The 23844-nt window shown below is 45.6% G+C and overlaps 1 protein-coding gene across 1 annotated transcript; it reads right to left on the bottom strand.

Moving 5' to 3' along the window:
• Positions 1-17685: 17685 nt before the first annotated feature.
• Positions 17686-20905, bottom strand: GDF2 (growth differentiation factor 2). The gene is made up of 2 exons (XM_032797415.1): positions 20560-20905; positions 17686-18632 (listed from the first exon to the last, which is right to left on the bottom strand). The coding sequence occupies exons 1-2, from the start codon at positions 20903-20905 to the stop codon at positions 17686-17688; spliced, it is 1293 nt and encodes a 430-aa protein (XP_032653306.1).
• Between the last annotated feature and the right edge of the window lie 2939 nt (positions 20906-23844).

The raw sequence follows: 23844 nt of genomic DNA, 5'->3' as shown, positions 1-23844 counted from the left end.
ATCTCATTAAACTGGAGTGCATCAGCCAAAGTGCACGAATAGATGAAGTTCAGCATCATGCTACTTTTCAAACCTCTTATGAAACAGCAATGAAGTACAGTCAAGGAGACGTTTATTCCAAGTTGTTGGGCTCATAGGTCTCCCTCTGACAGTTAACTGCGTTCAGTATACCACTGCCCATTTTAAACTGGTCCAGACTTATCAACCTCAAATCATTTAAATGCAGAGCCATTTGGTGGAGAACCACAATTAGAAGAGCAATTATCCAACCTATTATTGTCACTTGTGGCAAAATAATACCTGGAGCATTCTCAATTAGCCTAGATCAGCAGATAATTTGGTATTTTTGCCCTGGTGATTATAATTCTCTGTTCTTGATATTTTCTAGCCCACTGTCTGCAACAGGCTGTATTTACAGCCTGCAACTACAGCGTCTCAACTGGAAACACAGAACATTTGGAAACAGCCTATTCATTTCAGTGGTGACAATTCTCATCATTTTGAATGGGGCTGTGTAAAATATATTTGCTTCAACATACTGCAGCTAAATCTGAGGTGACTTTAATCTTCATAATTTGCACTCAATGAGGATTTACTGGTAATACCACAGGGTAACATATGGTCGTGTCTGGCGGCAGCTTCCAGCCAATAGACATTCGACTTGATATACTAAAATAGAACTATGTTTCCCAATGTCTTCTGAACCCTATTGTATTAAGGGTTTGAAAGCGGATCAGCATGAGCGGGATGCATCCATTTGAACTGGTGGCATCCATTTGAACTGTCAACATGCCGAGCTACAGAGTGACATAACAAAGACACACAATAGGGCCAGATTCTGGTTTTACCTTTGAGACAAGTGCTGACTGAGTGATGATTCTCCGAGCCATGAGGCAGATGCAAGAATAGCCCAGGGAGAAGGAGCTGCAGTCCTTTCACACTGCTTCCAAAATGAAGAATGTGCATCAACCTGTTGCCATGTTCCAGTGGGTGCATAGGGGTTCTGGCCATTCCCCCTCAGTGCCATGGAGTGGCGACTGACTTCTATACTACCTCTGCTCTGATCAAAGCACTACTTGAAATAGGAATTGTTTTGAGGAAGTTTTACGGCCTTTATTACATGGGAGCTCAGACTAAATGATCACACTGGTCTTATCTGACCTTGGGATCTGCTTCACCCATGATTCATATTCTGCCTATGTCCTTTATGGGCAGTGGTGCTGGCATTTTCCATAGGCTAGTATGACTGTAGTTCACTCCACACATAAGTGTGCATTAGCTATAAAGGTAGCTAATAAAAATAACTAATTAGCTAATAGAATAATCAGAGTTGACAGAAAAATGCAGAAACATTTCCATGGGGTTTTTTTTGCCACAAATTTGAATTCTCCACCACTCTATAAACTGTTTGGAGGGGGAAAAGGCAAATCATTTCATAGACATAGACAAAGATCATTTCTAATAATAGCCTGAGCTAATTAAAAATACCAATAATTTTCTCTGAGGATATTTTTTGGGGAAAAAATCAATGTTGTCATTTTTGTTAGAATTTCCAATGAAATAATTTTTTTGATGAAAAGCTGAAACAAAAAACTGTTTTCAGTAAAAAAAAAATCAGTGTTTGGTAACATTTTTTCAGTTTCAGTCTTGAAAATTTCTTCTGAACATTTTTTTGTTTTCCATTTTTTTTTCAGCAAAAGAATTTCAGCTATGTCTAGTCATAGATTCCTAGCTCCCAAGGCCAGAAGGGACCAGTCTGATCATCCAGTCTGACCTCCTGCACAATACAGGCCAGAGGATCTCTCCTAAATAATTCTGTTTGAGCTAGAACAGATCTTTTCAAAAAGCTCCAATATTGATTTTAAAATCACCAGTGATGTAGAATCCACTATGACCATTGGTAAGTTGGTCCAATTCCCCACACTGTAAAAAAGGTGCACCTGATTTCCAGTCTGACTGTGTCTAGCTTCACTTCTGGTCATTGGAATCTTGGATCTTGGCTCCCTGTTGAACCTTGGCTCATGTTTAGAAATGAATGCGTGAGGTCTGGAACTGTTTGGCCATTTTTTTTCCCCTGAGTACTCTGCGCTGATAGATTCAACCTGAAACTACTGAAATACAATGAAGAGGCTGTTCCCTTTGAGGGAAGGATGGTCCAGTGGTTTGGGCACTAGAGTGGGAGACCCAGATTAAATTCCTAGCTCTGCCATAGACTTCCTGTGTGTCCGTGGATAAATGATTTGGTCTCTCCATGCCTCAGGTCCCCATCTGTACAATGGGGATAATACCACTGCTCTGCCTCAAAGAGGGACACTGTAGATAAATATATTAAGGGCTGTGCGGTGATCAGATGCTGTAGTGATGGGGGGCCAGACAATAACCTGAGATACAAATAGAATCAGAGTGCCAGAAATCCAGCAAGACAGCATGTTCTTATGAAATTTCCAGTTCAGTTTCGCAGACTCAAGAGGTTGTGACTGACAAGCAGCTGGACCCTGAGGAAGCCTCTCCACCCTGAATCTGATCTCCAACAGCCAGATCCTCAGCTTTAGTATTGCTGCACTGATTTGCACCAGCTGGGGACCTGGCTCATTAACTCCAGCGGGGTGATGCTAATTTATACCAGCCGCTGTAAATCAGCATCGCCCCATTGGATTCATTGAGCCAGATCCCGAGTAGATTGATATGACCAGTATATAGGTATTCACCCCTTCTAGGTCTTAACTATTTAAATGTAACATTAACTTTCATCCCACCAATGAACTGGGAGGTTGGACCTATTGGCTGGTCCCTGAAGCAATGGGATCTCCAATTGCACAAGAGCGTCAGGACCTCCCTTTGATGCCTGGCCCTAAAACGTACAATATGCAGGGTAAGCCTATTGCTGCAGTGGCACTCAAAGACTTGCCAACCCTAATCATAGCTAATGGAAATGCTGCAGGCTGCGAGAGTGATTCAAACAGTTTAGCCTTTTGGACTACTTTCAGTTTGCTTGTGAAACTCAGGGCCTGCCATGTTTATCCAACTGATAGAGAACGCTGCCATTAACAAAAAAATACCCTCCTTAAAGGTTATGATGCGTCTCCTATAAATACATAGTGTCATCCCTGGGATTTAACTAGGGAAGGGGGAAAACCAAGCGACCAAGCCCTGCAGAGCAGCCACAGCAGGAAACTGTTGGAGGAAGGAACGTTCTGTGGCCAAAGTGCTGAGCACAGGATGTTCCGTCTCTTGCTGTCTCAGGCAGCAGCTGGGACAGTGTCAGTGAGGATTCAGTCCTGCTCTCAGAAAGGCAGCCAGCTGGGTCACCAAAGGCAGGACTGAGATGAGGCTAAAGCTGCTGATGATAATTTATTAGTTATAGTGTAGGATGAGATGCCGGGGTGAGCCAAAGCAGGGTTGGTGACTCTGGTGGAAAGGGACAGAAGAAGTTTTTAGTCACTTTTCACACACACCCCTCCCCAGTCCTGGAGGCTGCTCTAAATTGTGCAGGTGGATAATGGCTCCCTTTGCTGATTATGATCATCAAAGCACATTGTTCTTTCTCACCCCTGGCATGGGCTCTTCTTGTCCCAGAACCCTCTTACCCCAAAGGGCCAGGAGTGGCTGGTGCAACGATACAAAAACTGATTGCTTAGAAGAGATTGCTCTTTAACTAAGAATTCTCTGATACCTTTTAATAAATGGCATTTATAGATGGTGTAAAACCATGGTACCTTCATACCCAGGGAGCATGCTCCGGTGTATACGGCATTGGATTGGGTATCAAAAGATCGTCATGGTACTCCCAGCACTGCCACTGACCCATTATGTGACCTTGGGTAAGTCATTTATCCTTTGGGGCTTCTGTTTCCCCTCCCATCCATTGTCTGTCTTGTCTGTTTAGTTTGTAAGCTCTTCAGGGTGGGGGCTGTCTCATTCTAGGTGTATATGCAGCACATAGCTCAGTGGGCCTCCAATCTCTTTAATAATAATAGTAATTACACACACAAAACTATGTTTAAAGAACTGTACTGAATAAGGCAGGGGGACCTGTGAGGAAAATAAAGTACATGATCATGTAATTAAAACTATCTCATAATGCATATGCACAAGAGGCCAAATTAAGGCTATCGTAGGTTACCATCAACTGGGGACCGGCACTAGAGGGGCATGGCACGCACATTTTGCCAGGGGGTTTCACAGCTATTTGTTGACGGAAAAGGCCATCTGACTCCTTGTCCCCCTCCACTGTTTCTAGTCTTCCTACTTCCTGGGTTGCAATCTCCTTGCCTAGCCTCCCCTACACAGTCTATCAACGACCAGCATCCAGTCCCAGTCTCCTTCACTCCTAGTATCCTTGTCCCAATATACGCTGGCCCCAATAGCCATGGATGGAGAGAGAATGGGGCAGGTAAACTTAACCTCTCAGCCTTAGATGTGGTCCCTTCAGATCAGGATTGAGGCCCTCTCTATGGGAAAATTGAACTGCCTTTGTCAATCGCCAGAGCATGTCAGTCTCCAGGTTTGGCAATATGGCCTCGTTTGCCTGTATTATCTTTACTTGAAAAAGAAAACACAATATTGGCCAAGGCCGATTATGAACAAGAAAAAAAAAGATTATTAAGACCAAAATACCTGTGATCTGAATGACACGGAACATGAAAGCCTAACATGCTTTCCCTCCTGGGGTTGGGTTTTCTTTCTTTCTGTCTTTCCTTCCTTTCTTTCAGTGATGCTGCTGCAGGAGGGTATGCCCACCAGCCACAGAGCAGGGTTGCAAACTGGATCCATTGTGACAGGAATCAGTAAAAAAAAAGTACAATAACCCATGTCCCTGAGAATGTGTCAGCACAGTTCTCTTTTCCTGTCCATCTGTACATTAGCCTGTATGCTTCAAGCACCCACCTTTCCATCTCAGAAAAAAATTAATTGTGTTGCATGTTTACATACAGCAAGGTGGCTTTTTAAAATCTTTTACTACATGGTGCATAATGCAGATGTGCTCATATGGGGATAGGTGATCAGTACAGTTGAGGGCACTACAAGGGCTAAATGATTTGCCATGACAACATGGGGATCTCAAAGTTTCCTGGTGTCTGGAGAGGTCCCATCTCTTCACCATTTAAAACACAACAAGGTACCAAAAAATGCACGGTGCTTTCAACAATCTCTGAGAGGTGTTGCGTTGTCACATCAAGTTACGCGTATTGTGCTCCATCACTTCCTGCCTCTCTGATGCAGGAGGACACTAGATAACGTAGCATGACATCGACTCAGCATTATCTGGCTTAGCTCTACTTCAACTTGCCATGCAAAGAAGTTTACGGATTCTCCCTGTTCTTCTCTGAACAGAACAAGACACAGATGGGAGGTTGTGTGGCCTGTGCTCTGCAAGTGGCCATGCATTTTCAAACTGAACCCAAGCAGAAAAGGGTTGTGTACCATCCTAAACCCACATAATCTCTGTCTATCCACTGTTAAACTGATTACTTAGTTTCCTGTATCCATCTGGGGCCTGGTCTCACCTGGTTCTGAATGCCTTCATCCAGCATTGCCAACTCTATGTGTTTAAAAATCATGAGTCAGGAACCAAAAAATTGTAAGATTGGCTTAAAAGCATTTGGGGTTCTTTTTATTTTCCTTCTGTTAACCTTTAGGATGCATTTGGGTTATGTTTAAAGCTTTTCTGGGCAACTATCAAGGCTAGAAAGTTACTTAAAAAAAGTGGCAGCTGAGAGTCTCACATATTCACATGACTCCAGGTGCTGGGACTTTAAGAAACATACCAGGTAGCATGAGACTCATGCTAAAGCTCAAGACTTGGCAATACTGCTGTCATCTCAGTCTGCTTCATTCTTTCATTTCAGATCATTGTCCCTTCCCTTGCCATTAGAGTGTAACAGCATGCAGGCAGAACTAGTTTCACACAGGGCATGCGATAAAAATTCAACAAAATGGGTGACGAAAAATTCCCCAACTTGCACAACTCAACAGCCATGACACAGGAACAGAAGATTTTCCAGACTGGATCAGCCAATTGGTCCATCCAATTCCATTGCCCTGACCCCAGCAGTCGCTAATACCTGATGCTTAAGAGGAAGGTGAAATGACCCATTATATTCATAGCCACTTATATGGGAAATCTTTCCTGACCCCAAGGGAACACTTGTGGCCAGGAAGCACAAAATTTGACTTACTCTTTTCTTAACATATGCACCTTACTAACACTTTCTCTAATGATATTAGAGAAAGCTTGAACCAAAGCCCTGTTTCTGAGCACCCTGATCCAGAATCACAGAAGTTTAAGACTGGCAGGGACCTCAAGAGGTCATCTAGTCCAGTCCCCTGCACTCAAAGCAGGAGTGAGTAATAACTAGACATGAGGTTCTCAAACTTCATTGCACCACGACCCCTTTCTGACAACAAAAATTACTACATGACCCCAGGAGTGGGGACCAAAGCCTGAGCCCACCCAAGCCCCGCCACCTTTGGGCTTTGGCTTTGGCATCAAGTGATGGGGCTAAGTCTTCAGCTTCCACCCCAGGTCCCAGCAAGTGTAAGCCAGCCCTGGTGACCCCATTAAAATGAGGTCGTAGCTCACTTTGGGGTCGTGACCCTCAGTTTGAGAACCGCTGAACCAGGGCCGACTCTAGCAATTTCGCCGCCCCAAGCACAGCGGCATGCTGCGGGGGCGCTCTACTATTTGCCGGTCCCGCGGCTCCTTCGGACCTCCTGCAGTCTTCCCTGCGGGGGGTCCACTGGTCCCACGGCTCTGGTGGACCTCGCGCAGGCATGCCTGTGGATGCTCCACCAGAGCTGCGGGCCCAGAGGACCCTCCGCAGGCAGACCTGCAGGAGGTCCACTGGAGCCGCCTGGCGCCCTCCCGGCAACCAGCAGAGCGCCCCCCACAGCATGCCGCCCCAAGCAGGTGCTTGGCGCACTGTGGCCTGGAGCCGGCCCTGCGCTGAACTAAACCATCCTTGACAAGTGTTTGTCTGACCGGTACTTAAAAACCTCCAATAACAGAGATTCCACAACCTCCCTAGGTAATTTGTTCCAGTGCTTAACTACCCTGACAGTCAAGAAGTTTTTCCTAATGTCCAACCTAAACCACCCTTGCTGCAATTTAAGCCTATTGCTTCTTGTCCTGTCCTTAAAGGTTAAAGAGAACAACCTTTTATGTACTTGAAAACTGTTATGTGTCCCTTCTCAGTCTTCTCTTCTCCAGACTAAACAAACCCTATTTTTTCAATCTTCCCTCATAGGTCAAGTTTTCTAGTTCTTTAATCATTTTTGTTGCTCTTCTCTGGACTTTCTCCAATCTGTCCATATCTTTCCTGAAATGTGGCACTCAGAACTGGACATAATACTCCAGCTGAGGCCTAAACAGTGTGGAGTAGAGTGGAAGAATTACTTCTTGTTTCTAGCTTACAACCCTCCTGCTAATACATCCAAGAATGATGTTTGCTTTTTTGCAACAGTATTATTCAGCTTGTGATCCACTATGACTCCCAGATTCCTCTCTGCAGTCATCTTCCATTTGTCTTTATTGAATTGCATCCTGTTTACTTCAGACCATTTCTCCAGTTTGTCCAGATCATTTTGAATTTTAATCCTGTCCTCCAAAGCACTTGCATCCCCTCCCAGCTTGGTATCATCTGCAAACTTTATAAGTGTATTTTCCATACCGTTATTGGAACTCTGTACGCCATTATTGGAACTTCCCAGCTGAGCCTGATGTCTATGATAAGCTAAAGCAAAGACCCAGTTCTGAACTAATCTAGTTTGGATCTGAACTTTACAGCTCAAGCTCAGCTCTAGTTTTTAGAGATCATAAAATTATGTGACACTTTTAAAAAAGCATCCACAAGTATTTCACCCTCTGACCTCCTGTAGATATGAATTTCCCACATACTCAGGAAAGAATTATTTCCTTTTACCTGTCTCAAATTTCTCAGCCCATGCACTCAGCTGGGTCCATAATGGGCAAATTTAATCATTTTCAGCACCAGTGAACTTTCGTTCTCTTTGCAAACATTGCTGTCCTTTTTCTTATAAGGCCAAACCTAAGACCGTAGGTCATTCCAAAGCTGCAGTAGCAAGAGAGTCATCTGAAGGTGGCAGAAAGAGCAGCTTTGTCATCAATAAAGATCAGTCACTGACTGCGTCTGGTACTTTCCGAACTGTGTTGTACATGTCAAGAGGCTAAAGGCAAACCTTTGACACAAACTGATTTTGGCTTGGGAAAATGAACACAGCTATATTTAGAGTATTGTATCATAGGCAGAAAATGTGCTTGGAAGTCATTTTAAGGCAATGAGAGTTTCCATAATGCAACAAATAGAAGAAAAGTAGATTATGGGTCAAATATGATAATTTATAGGGCCACCATAGTAGTCAAATGTTGACAAGAGAGATGCTGGTGAAAGAGACAAGCTTTTGCCATATACCACTTGAAAAAGAAGCTCTGAAGAACAGCTCAGAGCTTGACTCTTTCACCAACAGAAGATGGTCCAATAAAAGATATTACCTCCCCCACCATGTCTCTCTAATAGGCTGGGACCAACACAGGTACAACACTGCAAAGTGATGCAATTCCAGGAACAGCAAAAGAAATCACCAGGGGACTGGACTAATAGGAGGCAAGATTGATTGGGCTCCTAATTTTCTCCCATGCTGCCACTCATGCTGAGGAGGAGCTACCCATAAACATCCACAAAACTACCTCATTTTCCTCCTTCAAGCTCTCCTTTGCCACAATGCCTACACAAAACTTCATACTTCCCACATACTCAGGGAAGAGGTTTAGCTGGTGTGCCAAGACTGCTGCCTATTACACTGACCAATATCATGCCATTGTTTCTTTACACTCTTCTGGTGGTCTGTATCCATCTGTTGTCTCTTGTCTCATACTTCGATTGTAAACTCCTTTGAGCAGTGGTAGGCCACCCAGAGAGCACAGATATAACAAGCTCATGCCAAACTACTCCCATGAGCATGTGATAGGGTTGCTTGGTGTCTGGTTTTCGACCAGAATTCCTTGTCAAAAAGGATCCCTGGCATCTCCAGTTGGTGGTGCAACAGGGGCCCGGGGCTAAGGCAGGCTCCCTGCCTGCCCTAGCTCTGCACAGCTCCCGGAAGCAGCCGCCAGGTCCTTGCAGCCCCTAGGCACATGGGAGGCTCCACACGCTGTCCCCACCCTGAGGGCCAGCTCCACAGCTCCCATTGGCCAGGAACTGTGACCAATGGGAGCTGTGGGGGAGGCACAGAGAGCCTCCCTGGTCGCCCATGCACCTAGGGGCTGCAAGGACTTGGCAGTTGCTTCCTAGCAGCTGTGGTAAGCGCTGCCGGGACCTCACACTCCAAATCCCCACCCACACCCCAAATCCTCTGCCTCAGTCCAGAGATCCCTCATGCACCCAACCTCCTTCCCCGAGCTTGCACCCTGCACTCCCCCACCCCAACCTCCTGCCCCATCCCTGAATCCCCTTCTGCAACCCAAACCCTTCATCCTCAGCCCCATCCCAGAGCCCAAATCCCCAGCTGGAGCCCTCACCCCCCCACACCCCAACCCCCTGCCCCAGTCCGGAGCCCCCTCCTGCACCCAAACCCTCTCATCCCTGGCCCCACTCCAAAGCCCGCACCCCAAGCTGGAGACCTAACCCCCTCTCCTGCACGCCAAACCCCTCCCCAGCCCAGTGAAAGTGAGTGAAGGCAGAGGAGAGTGAGGAAGGAGGGAGGGGGGATAGAGTGAGTGGAGGTGGGGCCCCGGAGAAGAGGTGGGACAAGGATGGGGCCTCAGGGCAGGGGGCAGGGTAGGGGTGTTCAGTTTTGTGCCATTAGAAAGTTGGCAATCCTAGCAGGTGAGCTGCCATGTACCTCACAAATAGGAGCCTCTAAGTGGGTTTCAAGTAAAATGCATTGCAGCAATACAACCAGGAAAAATTTTGGGCCAATATGCTGAATTATGGGCCTGATGCAAGTAATTGTCCAATTAATCTGGGGAATAAGCATGTATTGGTGTGCACCTTCCAATCCCTTGTTTGTCCAGTTTAGGTCATAAATGTCTGGTGCACACTGCCAGAGTTAGCCAAATAATAATTATTAAAACCCTCATAAAGTGTTCTTTCTTAGCCAGAACTCACAAATGACTTGCCTAATAGATTCTAAGAGCATGTGATGCTGAAAGCCTGCCAGTTTTGAACTCAGGTCAAACATACCTTGGAACTGTTAGCCATCATTCTGGCGTAGGAGGAACGTGCCCAATGTATGTGGACAAACTCTCTAGCTAGTTGGTTTGGTATCAGGATGTAGGCCTCTGAGAGGTTATTGGCTCCCAAACTCCAGTGCACTGCACTGATGTCATAGGACAGGCCTGTCTGACATCACTAGACCAGCCAAGGCACAGATCTTTGGGATGTCACTAGCTCAGCACTTCTAGCTGGGCTGATGACAAAGCACAGGCCTCTGTGACATCACTAGCTCTCAGCTAGCTGGCTGGGCTGATGACAAAGCACAGGTGTGTGTGAGACGTGACCTGTCACATGTGGGAGAAAACAACCAACCAGTCAGCTGATTCCTCTTAAGAGTCTGCTGGGGTGGATGGATCTGGGGACTATGTAAAGCAGACCCATGCCTTTGCAGAGAGGGCAGGCAGAGATGCAGCACCCAGGAAGCCGGGGACTGTTGGAGGGGTGCTAAGGGGCAAACAGCTCCAGAGAGGGGAAAAAGTGAGTCACTCAGCTTGAGAGCGAAGGTGCCAAGCTTGGGGAGAGTTGGGGCCTGTTCTCCAGGAAGCAGTGGCCCTGGCTGGGAAAGAGAACGTGATGCAGTATGACCAATGCTTGTGATTTTATTGCAACTCCAGCCAATCCAGGCAGTTTTTTGCTGCCTTGTGAAAACATGGTGAAAGGCACCAACATGTGAATTTTTCCCTTATTCAAGATGGCCACCATCTAGTACTGTCTATGAGCTGAAGCCAGCATGATCGGTGTTATCCTCTACAGCCTGCCCGCATGGGGAAAGGAGGCCGCCCTAGTACAGTTGGCTGCCAAGTCCCACTGCTTTTCAGCAAGACTGAAGCTGCATGTGTGCAAGTTGGCTGCAAGTCTAGACCTCAGGGTGCTGGACAGGACATGGGATGTGGGGAGCATAGAGACCCTGTGAAAGGATGCAGGAGGCTGTGAGGTGGCTGGGGACAGGGAAAGACTGAGGAGGTGCAGAACGATTTTTGGGGCAGTGGGTTGGGTAGGGGTGTAGGGAGAGGCTGAGGTGGGTGCAGGGGCTGTGGAGGGAAGTGGGATGGGTGAGGGGTCAGGAAGGAGGCCGAAGGGGTGCAGGGGCTGAGGGGGACAGGAGGAAGGCTGGGGGGGGGCATAGGGGGTTGCATTAATGAATAGTTTGTGATGTTTGGTATCAGCGTTGTATATGTTAGTCTTAGCTGCTATTTCCCTAGTTTAGAACATATGGGTTTTTCAGAAAAACAATGGTCTTGATTTCCCCCGGATGCTGCTGCTCCTTGAGGTTGCTCTGGCAGTGCCAATCAGCCAGAATGCTTTACAAAGCACACAGGTGGCACAGAGCAGGCAAGGCAGCTCAACTAGGGTTGCCAACTTTCTGATTCCAGAAAACTGAACACCCCCACCCCTTCCCGATGCCCCACCCTCCAGGAGGGTTGGGATGGGGAGGGATGCAGTGAGGGGGATGGGGATGTAGGGGAGGTTGGGATTAGGAAGGATGCACTGATGGAGGTGCAGGGTTGCAGGGGAGGAGTTGCCCAGAGTCTGGGACTGGTGGGGCCAGCAGCGGACTCAGAAGGACTGTCCTGGGCTGAAGGGTTGGTGCTGCCAGGTTGGAGCTGGTGCTGGGCTGGTGCTGCCGGGTCAGGCCCGCCCCCGACTCCTGAGGTGGCCAGGGCAGACTGGGCACTGGGTTCATCTAATTCTCCTCCCCTTCTCTCCAACAGGCCCATTCCCAGAACTCGGAGATGGGGATACATACCTTCACCTCCAAGGTCCTGGCAATGGGGCGACAGACCACAGAGTCGCTGCAGGAGCACGTATCAGAGCTTGAGCCCAGCTACAGGAGGAGTGTGAGGAGGAGGGGGCTGGCAGCAGCGGGAGAGGCACGTCCCATGACCCCTCAACAGCTGCCTGCCAAGCAGCGCTCACGAGTCGCAGTAGTTTGGCCCCTGCCATGACCCAGCCAATGAGAGGCAGAAGGTGGGTGGGGCAGCATCCAGACCCCCCGGTTGCCCCTAAGCCTAGGAGCCAGACATGCTGGCTGCTTCCTGGCAGCTGCACGGAGCGGAGGCTAGCAGGGAGCCTGCCAGCCCTGCTGTGTGGTGCCTCCAACTGGACTGTCAACAGCGAGGATTCCTGCCAGGATCCCTTTTCAACTGGATGTTCCAGTCAAAAACCAGACAGCTGGTCACCCTAAGCTCAACTCCAAGCCAAGCCTAGGCAGGGGGGCATTATGGAGTAACAGTTCTGCAAGGGTGTGTGTGTGAGATGGCCGGAGAGTTCCAGGGGTCACTGCTCACACAGGCGTGCAGAGTTCTGAATGCTGATCAGAGCTGGATCAGGCTCAGGTTTGTGAGCTGTTAGGTGGATGTAAAGTTATGCATAAAATAGCTTCTTTGTCTAACACAAGCTTTCATCGCCTTAATGTGAAAAATGACACTGGGGATATGGTTTGAGCATTTGTGCCCTGGAGGGATTGAACCCCAGACCTCTGGTTCTAGGCATATGAACTGCTACTGACTGAGAAGTAAACACCCCGTTCTGTTAACTGGGTGCATGATGTCTTTAGCAACCTCCAAGTGGCCAAGCCACCACTGGAAGTGGACAGAGCCCCCTACAGGAATGGGGTATGCACTCCTAATCTCCAGTGCTCCCTGGATGCCAGAGCACTCTGGGAAGGAGAAGAATTTAATTTAGAGAAGCCCTGAGGTTGTAAACTGCCCCAGGCTGGGCTAGAATCAGAGTGGCATAAATGTGTCACAATTGCAGCACCCTTTGGTAGGTTGTTTCAAACTCTGCACAGACATGGCCCAGGATCTGCTCCAGCTTTGTGTGATGTCTTGCTTAGAGTTTTGTCAACTTTGGCTGCTAACTATCAAAGTTTTTTGGGCGGGAGGATTTATAGACATAGAAACAGATGGATTAGTGAAGCTTGGAAATGAGCAGTATTAAGGGCTAGGCAAACCTCTTAAACCAGCTTCTGAAGCTGGCAAAACTCTTTCCCTTGTACTTAGTGGAGAAGCAATGTATATAATCTAAACTTAATCATGTGCCATGAATTAGGGGTAGAAGAATTCCACTCCCACCCCCACTTCCCAAAATGTCGTGATGTGTAAAAAGATGCAAAAGACCCCATAGAACTCACTAGACCAGGGATGTCCTGGCCAAATCTGAAATGGGTGATGCCATCCTGCCAACATGAATCTTCCCTTCATGGTTTCCTTTGGATATGGTAGGTTTCCTTTCCCTTCCTAAAATTAGTAGCCCCATGTTCCTGTGCACTGTTAACTACTTGCCACTTTCCGCCAACGAGGTGGCTGCATTTCAGTAGAGACGGTAATTGGTTCTTAAAGTGCATTTAGCATTATAGGACATCGGGATGAAAGTGATTCTATAGGAACAATGAGGACACAGTTCTGTGCTTTACCGTGCCTGTTCTCAAATGCCTCAAGGAGCCTCCAGAAAAAATGCTAATAAAGTCAGTCATTAATTAATTATTTTATTTAATTATTTTACAAAATCCTGAGGTTTTTACTCAGGTAAAGCTCTCAGGGGGCCACTCCTATAGAGAGGGATCACCCTGGCCATGCCCCCTATCCTCCACTCCATTGGCTGTATATCAGTTCCTCACCAATCTGGGATTGCCTGATGCCTAAAGAATCTCCAGCTTTCAGGCTGTTTTGCATCACTTTAGCAGCCTTATTAGAGGCCAGGATCTGGCTCTGACTTTCTTGATGAACTGGTTTCACTGAAATCCAGAGTGCTCAGTGGAGTTACTCTGCAATTAGGCTCGAGTGGCTGAGATTTGACTACGGGTCCAAAAATGTGTATTTTGGCTTTTGGGCCCAATGAGCTCTGTAAACAAATATCAATATATAACGTCAGGCTAAACAAAGTAGGAATGTCGAGGCTCATTACATTTCTCCCAGCAAGTATCAGGAAAACAATGGCTCTTCTCTCCCCTTTTTTATCTGATTCCGTACACTATCCTGCAGTTGCAATGAGAATGGAATCAGGCCTTGTGTTTGAACCACATAGGAGCTATCAGCTACCAGCACCTTGACGCGTCGCAGCATGTTTCTGGAAGTGTGCACTGGGGAGAGGAAAGGCTGCTGTCATGATCAGGCTCTTAGGAGACAGTAGGGAAACCGAGGCAGCAGGAACAGTGGACGCTTAGAGGGAGGAGAGTGGCATTAATGAATGGGAGTGAAGATAGCAGGAGATGAGGAGGGAACAGAAAAGAGCCAATGGAAAACAATGGAAACCCAGATGGGAGCGAGGTGGAAGGTGGGTGATGGGCACGCATGGCTTCAGATCCCCAATCTATGTCTTGCAAGCCAGTTCTGAATGAAAGGGCTCTAAATCAGTTCCAGCATTCTAGTGACTCAAGCTTTGTTCTCGTGGCTTATGATGTCATCAGAAGCTCTTGATAGAATAGCAGGCAGCTATGATAGAGATGGCTGTAATTTGCTCTGTATCAAATTAACAATAGTAAATAAACTGTGTATGAGATTCCGGAGTGGAATGGCTCTTGCCAAATGAGTGTGTCTTACCCTCAGGCTGCCCTGATTTAAAACACATATATCCATTTAAATCACATCGCCTGCCATACATTCAGCTACTGTTCAGATTCTTATCTCCTTGATAGCTACATCGGTTTGAACTGTTGGCTTGTTTGCTATGGGCTAGAGATACAGAATTTTGTACTCCAGGATTTTCTTGGGAGACTTTGCACAAGAAGCAGAAGTGCTTGGGGGCGGGGTGGGGGGAGAGGAAATAATGGCTGCCTGTGCAGTATTTAAACCAATCACCTGGGCCCAATTAAAAGCACCTTTAGTTTTATTCAGGGAAGACACTCACTGAATTCAATAAGTCTTGTTTGATTAAATGCATCACAAGTGGGTCCTGGATTAGTGGACAAAAACCTAAAGACTGGAGGGAAATTGTATGATGAGACGTTCCCTTATGCTGCTATGTCTTACCAAACATGGTTCAGCTTTTACCCAGGGAAGAGAGAATTTTGGATGGAAAATGACAAAGATTTTAAAAAACAGCAGCATAATGTTAGGCTTCTAAGTCCACTCTTAGGCACCAAAGAAAATGGCCTGGTTTTCAAAAGTGCTGAATGCTCCATAGCTTCTACTGACGTCAGTGGGAGCCAGATGCAGCTTCTAATTATTAATCTCGTTTGCCTGCATATTTTCCTGCGGAAGTACTAAGAATGTACAGCAGGTCCAAGTGGCTCTTTATCTGTGTGTGGAGATAAGAAGGGATGCAGCTCCTCCGAAGAAACCGTGTCTTAGAGGCGGAAGGCTGCACTTCTTATCATTCAAGGACGTGTGGTAAAGGGGTAAAAATAGGGTCATGGAGGATAAGAAAGCTGAAGCAAGGCACCTGCCACATGCAGAAGGGAGCCACTGGAAAGGATTAAGACTTGAGAAGCTCAGCTGGAATACTGCAAACGGTCACTTACAAGGAGTAAGTCAGAATCATAGACATATAGGGCTATAGAAGGGACCTCCAGAGGTCATCTAGTCCATCCCCTGCGCTAAAGCAGGATTATGCTTGTCTAACTGTTCTTAAAAAGCTCCAGTGATGGGGGTTCCCACAACTGCCCTTGCTAACCTGTATGATGCTGGCAGACCATGCCAAGGTCACCATGTCTCACCTGAACACTCCCAAATACAGAGCTGGGATCAGTTTGGCTCGCCTGTGTGTTAAAATCGGTAGGAGAATTATAAGAGTTTAATCTTTATTGCAATGCTTGTGAGTTGCTGCCTGCATTAATCTCACTTGCAACATCTGTTTCTCCTATTGTAAGATAATACTTCTGCCTTGGCATTATAAACCTCTGTAATTATGTAAACCACCAAACAGGAGGGAGATGTTAACTAGCGTGACTGGCAACCAAATGTGTTATGTCCTGCCCCACAGGGAAAGCCCATCAACACCAGATAGAATATACTGTGGAACATTAAACAGGACAAAAGGCTTTGTTGCTCTGCCCTCCCCCCACCATGAAGATGAGTCATGCAAGTGGATTCTGCCCATCAGCTGAGTTTGCAGCTCAGTGCATATGGCAGGAAGGGAATAAAAACCCCAAACAGAAGGAACTGAGTATCTCTATGCCGCCTTGACTTTGCAGGGCAAGGTTTCTAGGCATAAGCAAGAGGTCCCCTGTTGTTTAGCCTGGGTTAGCCTTAGAACTTGCTGATTATAGAAGCTTCAATTATCTGTTTGATAATTTGTGTGTCTGTTTACCTACTTTAATCTTGTAAACTCTCCCATTTCCTTTCCCTATTAATACATCTGTATATTGTTTGGCTACAAGCATTGTCTTTGGTGTAAGATCCAAGCTGCAATTGACCTGGGATAAGTGACTAGTCCTCGGACTGGGAGTAACTGAATATTGCTGTGATTCTTGGTGTAAGGGACCATCTATCACAAAGGCAGTCTTACCTGGTTGGTGAGACAGATTGGAGTATCCAAGGGCACTGTCTGTTTCCATGTTAAGGCTGTTACAGTGCTTGAGCAGTTTACACTTGATAATTGGTTGGTGAAATCTAAGGATGGAGCTCACAAGCATTCTGGGATTTGTGCCTTGCTTCTTCACAGTCTGCCCTGAGGTTACTATAGTGATGTAGGCAGCCTGACAACCTGTTCCAGTGTTAACTATACTTATGGCTAGAAAGGCTCCTATACAATCTGGGTAGGGGAAGGCACCTTAGAGCGTGGTCCACAGAAGCCAGCTCACTAGGCTGCCTAAGCTCCCCCATGAAGCTAGCCAATCAGAGATCCTGACAAGAAGGTTGTGTCCTAATCCCCAGTGCTCTCGTCGAGCTCAGTGATGAAGGCCAAACTTCAGGGAGGCACCTGTCTCTGCTGGCTCGTGGATTGCTCTGGGGCTTAGGTGGGCGATAGGCACCTAGGAAACCTTAAGGGCAAAAACCTGGGTGCCAAGTGAGTTTAGGTGTCTATGGGATTAGGCGGCAGCTGAGCAGGGTTTTTTAGGATCATAGTGGTACCTGAAACTGGGACTTCACTGGGTTGTAGGTGCCTAAGTACCTTTGTGGATCTGGGCCTTAGAGCCTCAGTTCCCATTAAAATCAGCTGGGCTTCTCAATCCCCTAGACTGCTCTGACAATCAGGAACCAGGCTGGCAAATCCAGCAATTTGCAACCACAAGGTTTAATTAAGTTAACAGAAAACCATATTCAGATTCTGCAGGATGAATTGCAGTCTGTTATTAAATAATGTTTTGGGCTTTCAATTGCACAATATTGTAACATGGGTTTCATTATACCCCGTTATGTGAATTTATTTACAGTCACTGCCATTCTAGAAAGTTTTGGTTTTAAAAACCAAAAAGCTTGCCTGTGTGGATTTACATTTACATCATTAATGTACAGATTTACACAACAGCAGAAAGGTTGGATCTTGCTGTGAAAGCTGCTGCCCTATACTACCTGCACCCGCATTCTGCTACTTTCATCCCCTCGTAGTTATATTTCAAAGTGGGTACCCCAGCATCATCAGTGTAGAGGATGGAAATCGAATCCAATTTGGTAGGAACACAACAGGCCTTGGCAGCTTTCTTGGGGTTTTTGAGGTGCACTAAGGTTTGAACGATAGCATGTTTTGTCGGTGTCACGTTGTCCGTAAGAGGGAAAAAGCAGCCTCCTTTGCATTCAAATGCATCATAATCTTTCGGCGCAATGACCCAGGAATCCCAGCCAATGTCTTTGAAGTTCACACGGAGGGAGGTTCTCCGGCAGTGATTGGTACCAGTGCTTCTCTTGCTTCTAGATGAAGGCTGGTGGAGTCCAGGGACGAATAAGGATTTCTCCTCTGCCTCCTCTTCCTCTTCAGGCAAAGTGCTGTTCTTTGCTACCTTCTTTAGCACACTCTCCTGCTCATGAAGAATCATCTCCCGGAGCTCCACTCTGGTCTCCTTGGTCCCGTTGCTGTGGTCATTGGAGAACACTATTAACAAGGGCAAATTTTTAGTGTCGGGCATAACACTGATGTCCAGCTTCCCACAAGCGAAGTCACCCAGGGTTTTCCTCTCAACAACAACTTCAAGCTTGTTTTTAGTCTTTGATTTGTCTGCCCTGACCCATCTTTTCACAGCACTGGACACCTCAAACATTTCCCATCCACATTCCTGGATATCTTGGGTGGCAAGGAATGAGTTGGTGCTTTCTGGACTTTCCCAGAGGTCTTCATCCAGAACATCATAAATGACCATGTTACCTTCTAGTCTAGAGAGAGACCCAATGTCCCTATTACAGGATATGTGGATTCTCAGCTCTGCCCTGGTGATGTCTTCGTGCCGTGGGATAGAGACGTTGAAGAGCAAGATGTGTTTCTGAAATGGGTTTTCTTCCAGGGAAGCCATAGAAACAACATCTGCAACAGGAAATTAAGAAAAGCTGTTACCCTTCCTCCTATGAGGGAGGCAAACCCAATGAGGACAAAAGCATTTAGCAAGCTGCATGCTATATTTCAGAAGAAATGCCCACCCTCTACTAGAAGCTGCTGGGTGTGAAGTTACACCATGGCCACTAGCATGAAATAAAATGGACTGGCTTCACTCCAGAGTTATGGGTTTAAAACCTAGATGGCAGTCCCTAATGGTGGAAACTCCACTGGGGATCAAGTTGCAGTGGTCCACAGTAACCACACCTTCAGTTATGCTCTGTATGTGGATGAGTGTGGCATGTTCACACATAAGGAGGCAGCATAGCCCTGAAAGTAGGTGGTGTTGGCTTGTAATGGGGACATGACCGGAGCAGCAGGGGCATGTGCAAATGTAGTGGCTTCCCATAGAAGCTCTGCCATGTGGCCTTTCTAAAGAGCACTGGCAAGAATTAAAGCTGTAAACCTCCATGGTGGTTTGTAATGCAAATCCCACTGCCATTACCTTGGCCTTGGTTGAATCCCCCTCCAACCCCCCTCTCAGGTGTAGGGAGCTGTAATTTATATCTCTAGTTTATGCTCTCCTGGGCCAGCTTAGCTGAGTTCCCCAATACCTCTAGCACAAAAAGCATCTTGCACTGGGGAAGAATTAGAGAAGACAATCCATCCTTTAAAAGTCTGAATTAGAAGCTCCAGGTTCTGGCTAGCTTCGTGGATACGGAGCTTCTCACCTCTAAGTCCCTGGTTCAGTTCCAGCCCAGTTGGTAGGGCTTGATATTCAGAGGTAGGTATAGCACCTGTAATTCCTGCTGAAGTCCATGGGAGCTGGAGGTGCTAGGCATGTCTAAAAGATCAGGCTGGCTGTGTTTTGGGAAGTTACCCCCAGTAGATAGCTGTCTACTGGTCTACGTAAGATGAGTGGATGGGTGTCAGTCCAATTTCTAATGGACAAGTGTCCACCCTGCCAAAAGCATCTTCACAATGGCCAATGGGAGCAGAGGATGCAGCTGTGGAGACTGCACTCTATAAGGGTCCTCTGTGTTGGAGATGGTTGTGGGGGAACGTGGAGATGGCTGTAGTGCTGTTTGTAAGGGGTCTAGTCTGTAAATAAACGGAAGCTTGGATTCTTCTTGGCTGGTTCCTTTTGCCAGCACTAAATTCACTTAAGCTCCCCCACCCCTCGCTTTTATTGCTTCTTTTGATGGGGCTTTTTAAATCTTTTAGTTGTATGTTATCTTAGATGGACACAGTGTTTAATTTATAAAGAAAGAGGTGCTGGAGCTTAAGCAATTATGTCCCGGGGCTCAAGCAAATTTTTTTATATTCATAACTAATGCAGCAAGCCCAGACGTGCTGGGGCTGAGCCCTGGCAAGCTCTGGCACAAATTAAGCACTGGATGGGTGGACATTTTACTGATGGGCTAAGCTGAGCAGGGCCTGAACCTTTTGTGCAAGATCCAAACACTCCAGAACTCTGAGGGTGAGGGCGGATGTTCATAACTGAAATCTGGAGCCATATTTCCTGCTCGGCTCCTATGTTTGCAAAGGACTGGAGCAACACGCTGGAGCCAAACATCTTCAAATGTTCCAAAATCTAGACCCAAACTGTGCAGCTCACCCAAAATCTCTAGCTTTGAGAAACAAGTGCCGAGTTACCAAGCTGTGGTGACTCAACTGAATTGGTATGAAAAGAAAGGGGAAATGGTACAATGGGAAATCAAAGAAAAGGACTTAAGACCTTGAAAATTATAATAAAATATGGAGCAGTGGAAAGGACAACAAAACAGACTATGGCTAGGATTTTCAAAGAAACCTAAAGGAATTAGGTTCCCAACTCCCTTTGAATTTCAATTGGATTTGAAACTGACTCTCATGCGTCTCTTACAACCCCAACCTCTATGCTTAAAAGATCTCATACCTTCAGTACTGAAGCTCCGCACAATATTGGATGCAGGGATGGAAGACTTGTCCGTGGCATATCTGTTGTACAGGTCAATCATGAATTGTGGTGGCTCCTCTCTAGACCTCTCTTGCGAAGGGATGCCCGATAAGTTCAAACTCCTCAGGAAATCAGCTTTCATGTTTTCCAGGAAGGTTTTAAAGTTGAAATGGGTCTCGTCCTCCACCTCTCCGGGATCACCAAAGGATTTATCAGAGTTCTCCATAGCTGATAATTTGCCCCAGGCTTCCAAGGGCTTGCCTCTTGCCAAACAAGTGATGATGTTGAAAACAGACAATGCAGCCATCACCCCAAAATAGTGCATTTTTCATCTGTTCACTTTCCAGCGGAGAAGGGAAAAAAAAGAGGGATATTCCAGTTGATTAGCGCTCTCCTTTCATTTAGAGGCAGAAGAAAGGGAAACAGAAGGCAAACAACTTGAGCTCTGTTCCAGTCTGTTGCAAACCCCAGCCTCTTGTCAGTTGTCAAGCCTTATCTTAGCCATTGATGCCATGCTTTAGTTCTGTTATCTAGCAAAGCTCTTAAGTTAATGAAGATTCTATAAACATCTGAAAAAACAGGCTGGACACTGTATACTATAAAGAATTCACATTTCACCTCAGTGTCATTGCTTAATTATGTTCTTTGCCAATACTGAGAGGGCTTCAGGGGAATTTTTTTCAGGGGGGTGATGAGGGAAGGAAAAAGACTCTGGTTTTCCCCAGTCCCCCATAAAAATAAAAAAATAGGGAGTAAGAACAAACAGCTCTATTAGCAGGGAACAAATATCACCCCTCAAATCTATACCTTGGTCCCTTAATGCATGTCCTTCAAAAATCAGTCATCCGGTGGAACCTTGTTCTGCAAGCTGTGATCTCATGACAATGCAAACAGCCTTAAAATTCCCTTCCATTTATCAGCCAAGAGCTATTATTTGTACACAGTGAAATATCTGTTTTGTGTCAAGTTTGCCTCAAATTGTTTGCCTCAAATTGTCCATTTTTAGCTTACATCCTTTGGCAGAGGGGGTAAAAAAATTCTGTCTTTAGCATACGTTATGTAATGTATTTTCCTAGATTCTTGTACACGAGGTCGTTGGTTAAACTAGTTCACTCCTATGTCACTGCAACAATAACTGTTTGTTCTTGAAGATAAAGCCAGGCCTACTAAGCCTGAATGAAGCATAAAGTCCCTATGAAGACAATGAAGACTAGCCAAGGGTATCTTTGTGTGCCATGTGAATATAGGCCAAGGCAAAAAATAAGAATTATAACAAACTTTTGTGTGCCTTAAAGAGGACAAACTCCAGCTAAAATATTACAAATATTACCTGATATTTAATCTAATTTAATATAATCGTTCTAATGCTCTAATCTAAGTGTACATAATCATTTTACCTAATCTATCTGTGTATTATTTTTAGAGCACCAATTAATCCCTAGTGCCTGGTGATATGTTGTCTCATTGGTACTATGAGACCTCAGATCACCTAAACAAAATATCTCACTGCAAAAACTCATGAAAGTTTCTGCCTCTAACTAGGTCTCATTGCTGGTCATTCTTCAGATTTCTCGCAGGGCATATCTAGCCCATTGCGTAATGCAAGTTCTCTGTAATTCAGTTACTTCCACCTGTTTCTCTTCAAAGGCGACCTAGAATCCTTGGTTCTGGTTTCTGCAGCAGTTCCTAGAAGGTTCATAGATTCATAAAGTGTAAAGCCAGAAGGGACCACTCTATCACCTAGTCTGATCTCTTGTTTATCACAAGTCATTAAATTTCACCTATGTACCTGTGTGATAAGCCCAGTGGGTTGCGTTTGACTACAGCATGTCTTCCAGAAAGGCATCCAGTCTTGATCAGAAGACACTAAAAGATGGAGAATCTATTCTCCCCTTGGGAGTTCATTCCAGTGGTTGATCACCCTTTCTGTTAAAAATTTGTGCTTAATTTCTCATTTGAATTTGTCTGGCTTCAGCTTCCAGCCATTGGTTCTTGTTATGTCTTTCTCTGATAGATTAAAGGTCCTCTTAGAACCTGGTATCTTCTACCTGTGAAGGTACTTAAACACTGTAATCAAGTCAGCTCTTAATCTTGTTGATAAACTCAACAGGTTGAGCTCTTTAAGTCTGTCACCCCAAGGCATTTTCTCCAGCCCTCAAATAACTTTTGTGGTTTCTTGCTGCACCCTCTCCAATTTTTCAACATCTGTTTTAAAATATGGACACCAGAACTGGATGCAGTATTTCAGTATTAGTCTCACCAATGCTGTATATATAGAGAAAATCACCTCCCTACTCACTATTCCCTTGTTTATACATTTAACTATACATTAGCCTTTCTTGTCACAGCATCGCACTGGGAGCTCATGTTCAGTTCTTTGTCCTCTCTGACTGCTAAATCCTTCTCAGACTCACCACTTTCAGGACACAGTCCACCATTCTGTACATATAGACTGCATGGCTTATTCCTAGAAGCGGAGCTTTGCTTTTGGCTGTACTAAAATGCATTTTGTTTGAAAGAGCCCATTTTACCAAGCAGTCCAGATTGCTCTGTATGGCTGCCTTTTCCTCATCATTAACCACTCCACTAAACTTTGTCATCCACAAATTTATTGTCAAATTTATTGATTTTTTTTTAATGTTTACTCAGATATCATTGAAAATGTTGAATATCATCAGGCCTAGTAACGATTTCTGTAAAACAGCCTTGTTCAATGCTGATTCCCCATCGATAACTACTACTTGAGATCTGTCAGATAGCCAGAGCTTAATCCATTTAACACATTCTCTATTGATTTTTGTATATTGCGAATTTTTTAAAATCAGAATGTTGTGCGGTACTTGGTCAAATACCTTAGATAAGGCAAAGTATATCACATCTATGCAATTACCTTTATCGACCAAACTTCTCATCTGAATATAATCAGGTTTGTTTGACCAGACCTATTTTCCATAGAGCCACCTAAATTGGCATAACTTTATTCTCATCTTTTTGTTCTTTAGAAATTGAACCACAGATCACTTTGCCGTTATCTTGTCTAGGACTGGTTTCCTGTTAACCAGCCGATAGTTATCCAGGTCATCTCACTTGCCCTTTTTGAATATTGGCACAACCTTAGCTCTCCTCCAGTCTTCTGGAATTGCTCAGGTATTCTACAATTTATTAAACATTAACATCAATGGATCTCCTCAGCCAGCTCTTTTCATACACTTGGTGCAAGTTTGCAGGGCCTGCTGATATAAAAAATGTTTATCCTTTGGAGAT

Source organism: Chelonoidis abingdonii, chromosome 16 (assembly GCF_003597395.2).
Source record: "Chelonoidis abingdonii isolate Lonesome George chromosome 16, CheloAbing_2.0, whole genome shotgun sequence".
Classification (NCBI taxonomy): Eukaryota; Metazoa; Chordata; order Testudines; family Testudinidae; genus Chelonoidis; species Chelonoidis abingdonii.
The sequence above is the reverse complement of the archived record's forward strand: the minus strand, read 5'-3'. Positions and strand labels throughout refer to the sequence as shown.

Coding starts and splice junctions, on each gene's coding strand:
- GDF2 (XM_032797415.1), bottom strand. CDS start 20,905: ATGCACTATTTTGGGGTGATGGCTGCATTGTCTGTTTTCAACATCATC. Junction 18,633..20,559: donor GCGGAGCTTCAGTACTGAAG/GTATGAGATCTT, acceptor TTCCTGTTGCAG/ATGTTGTTTCTATGGCTTCC.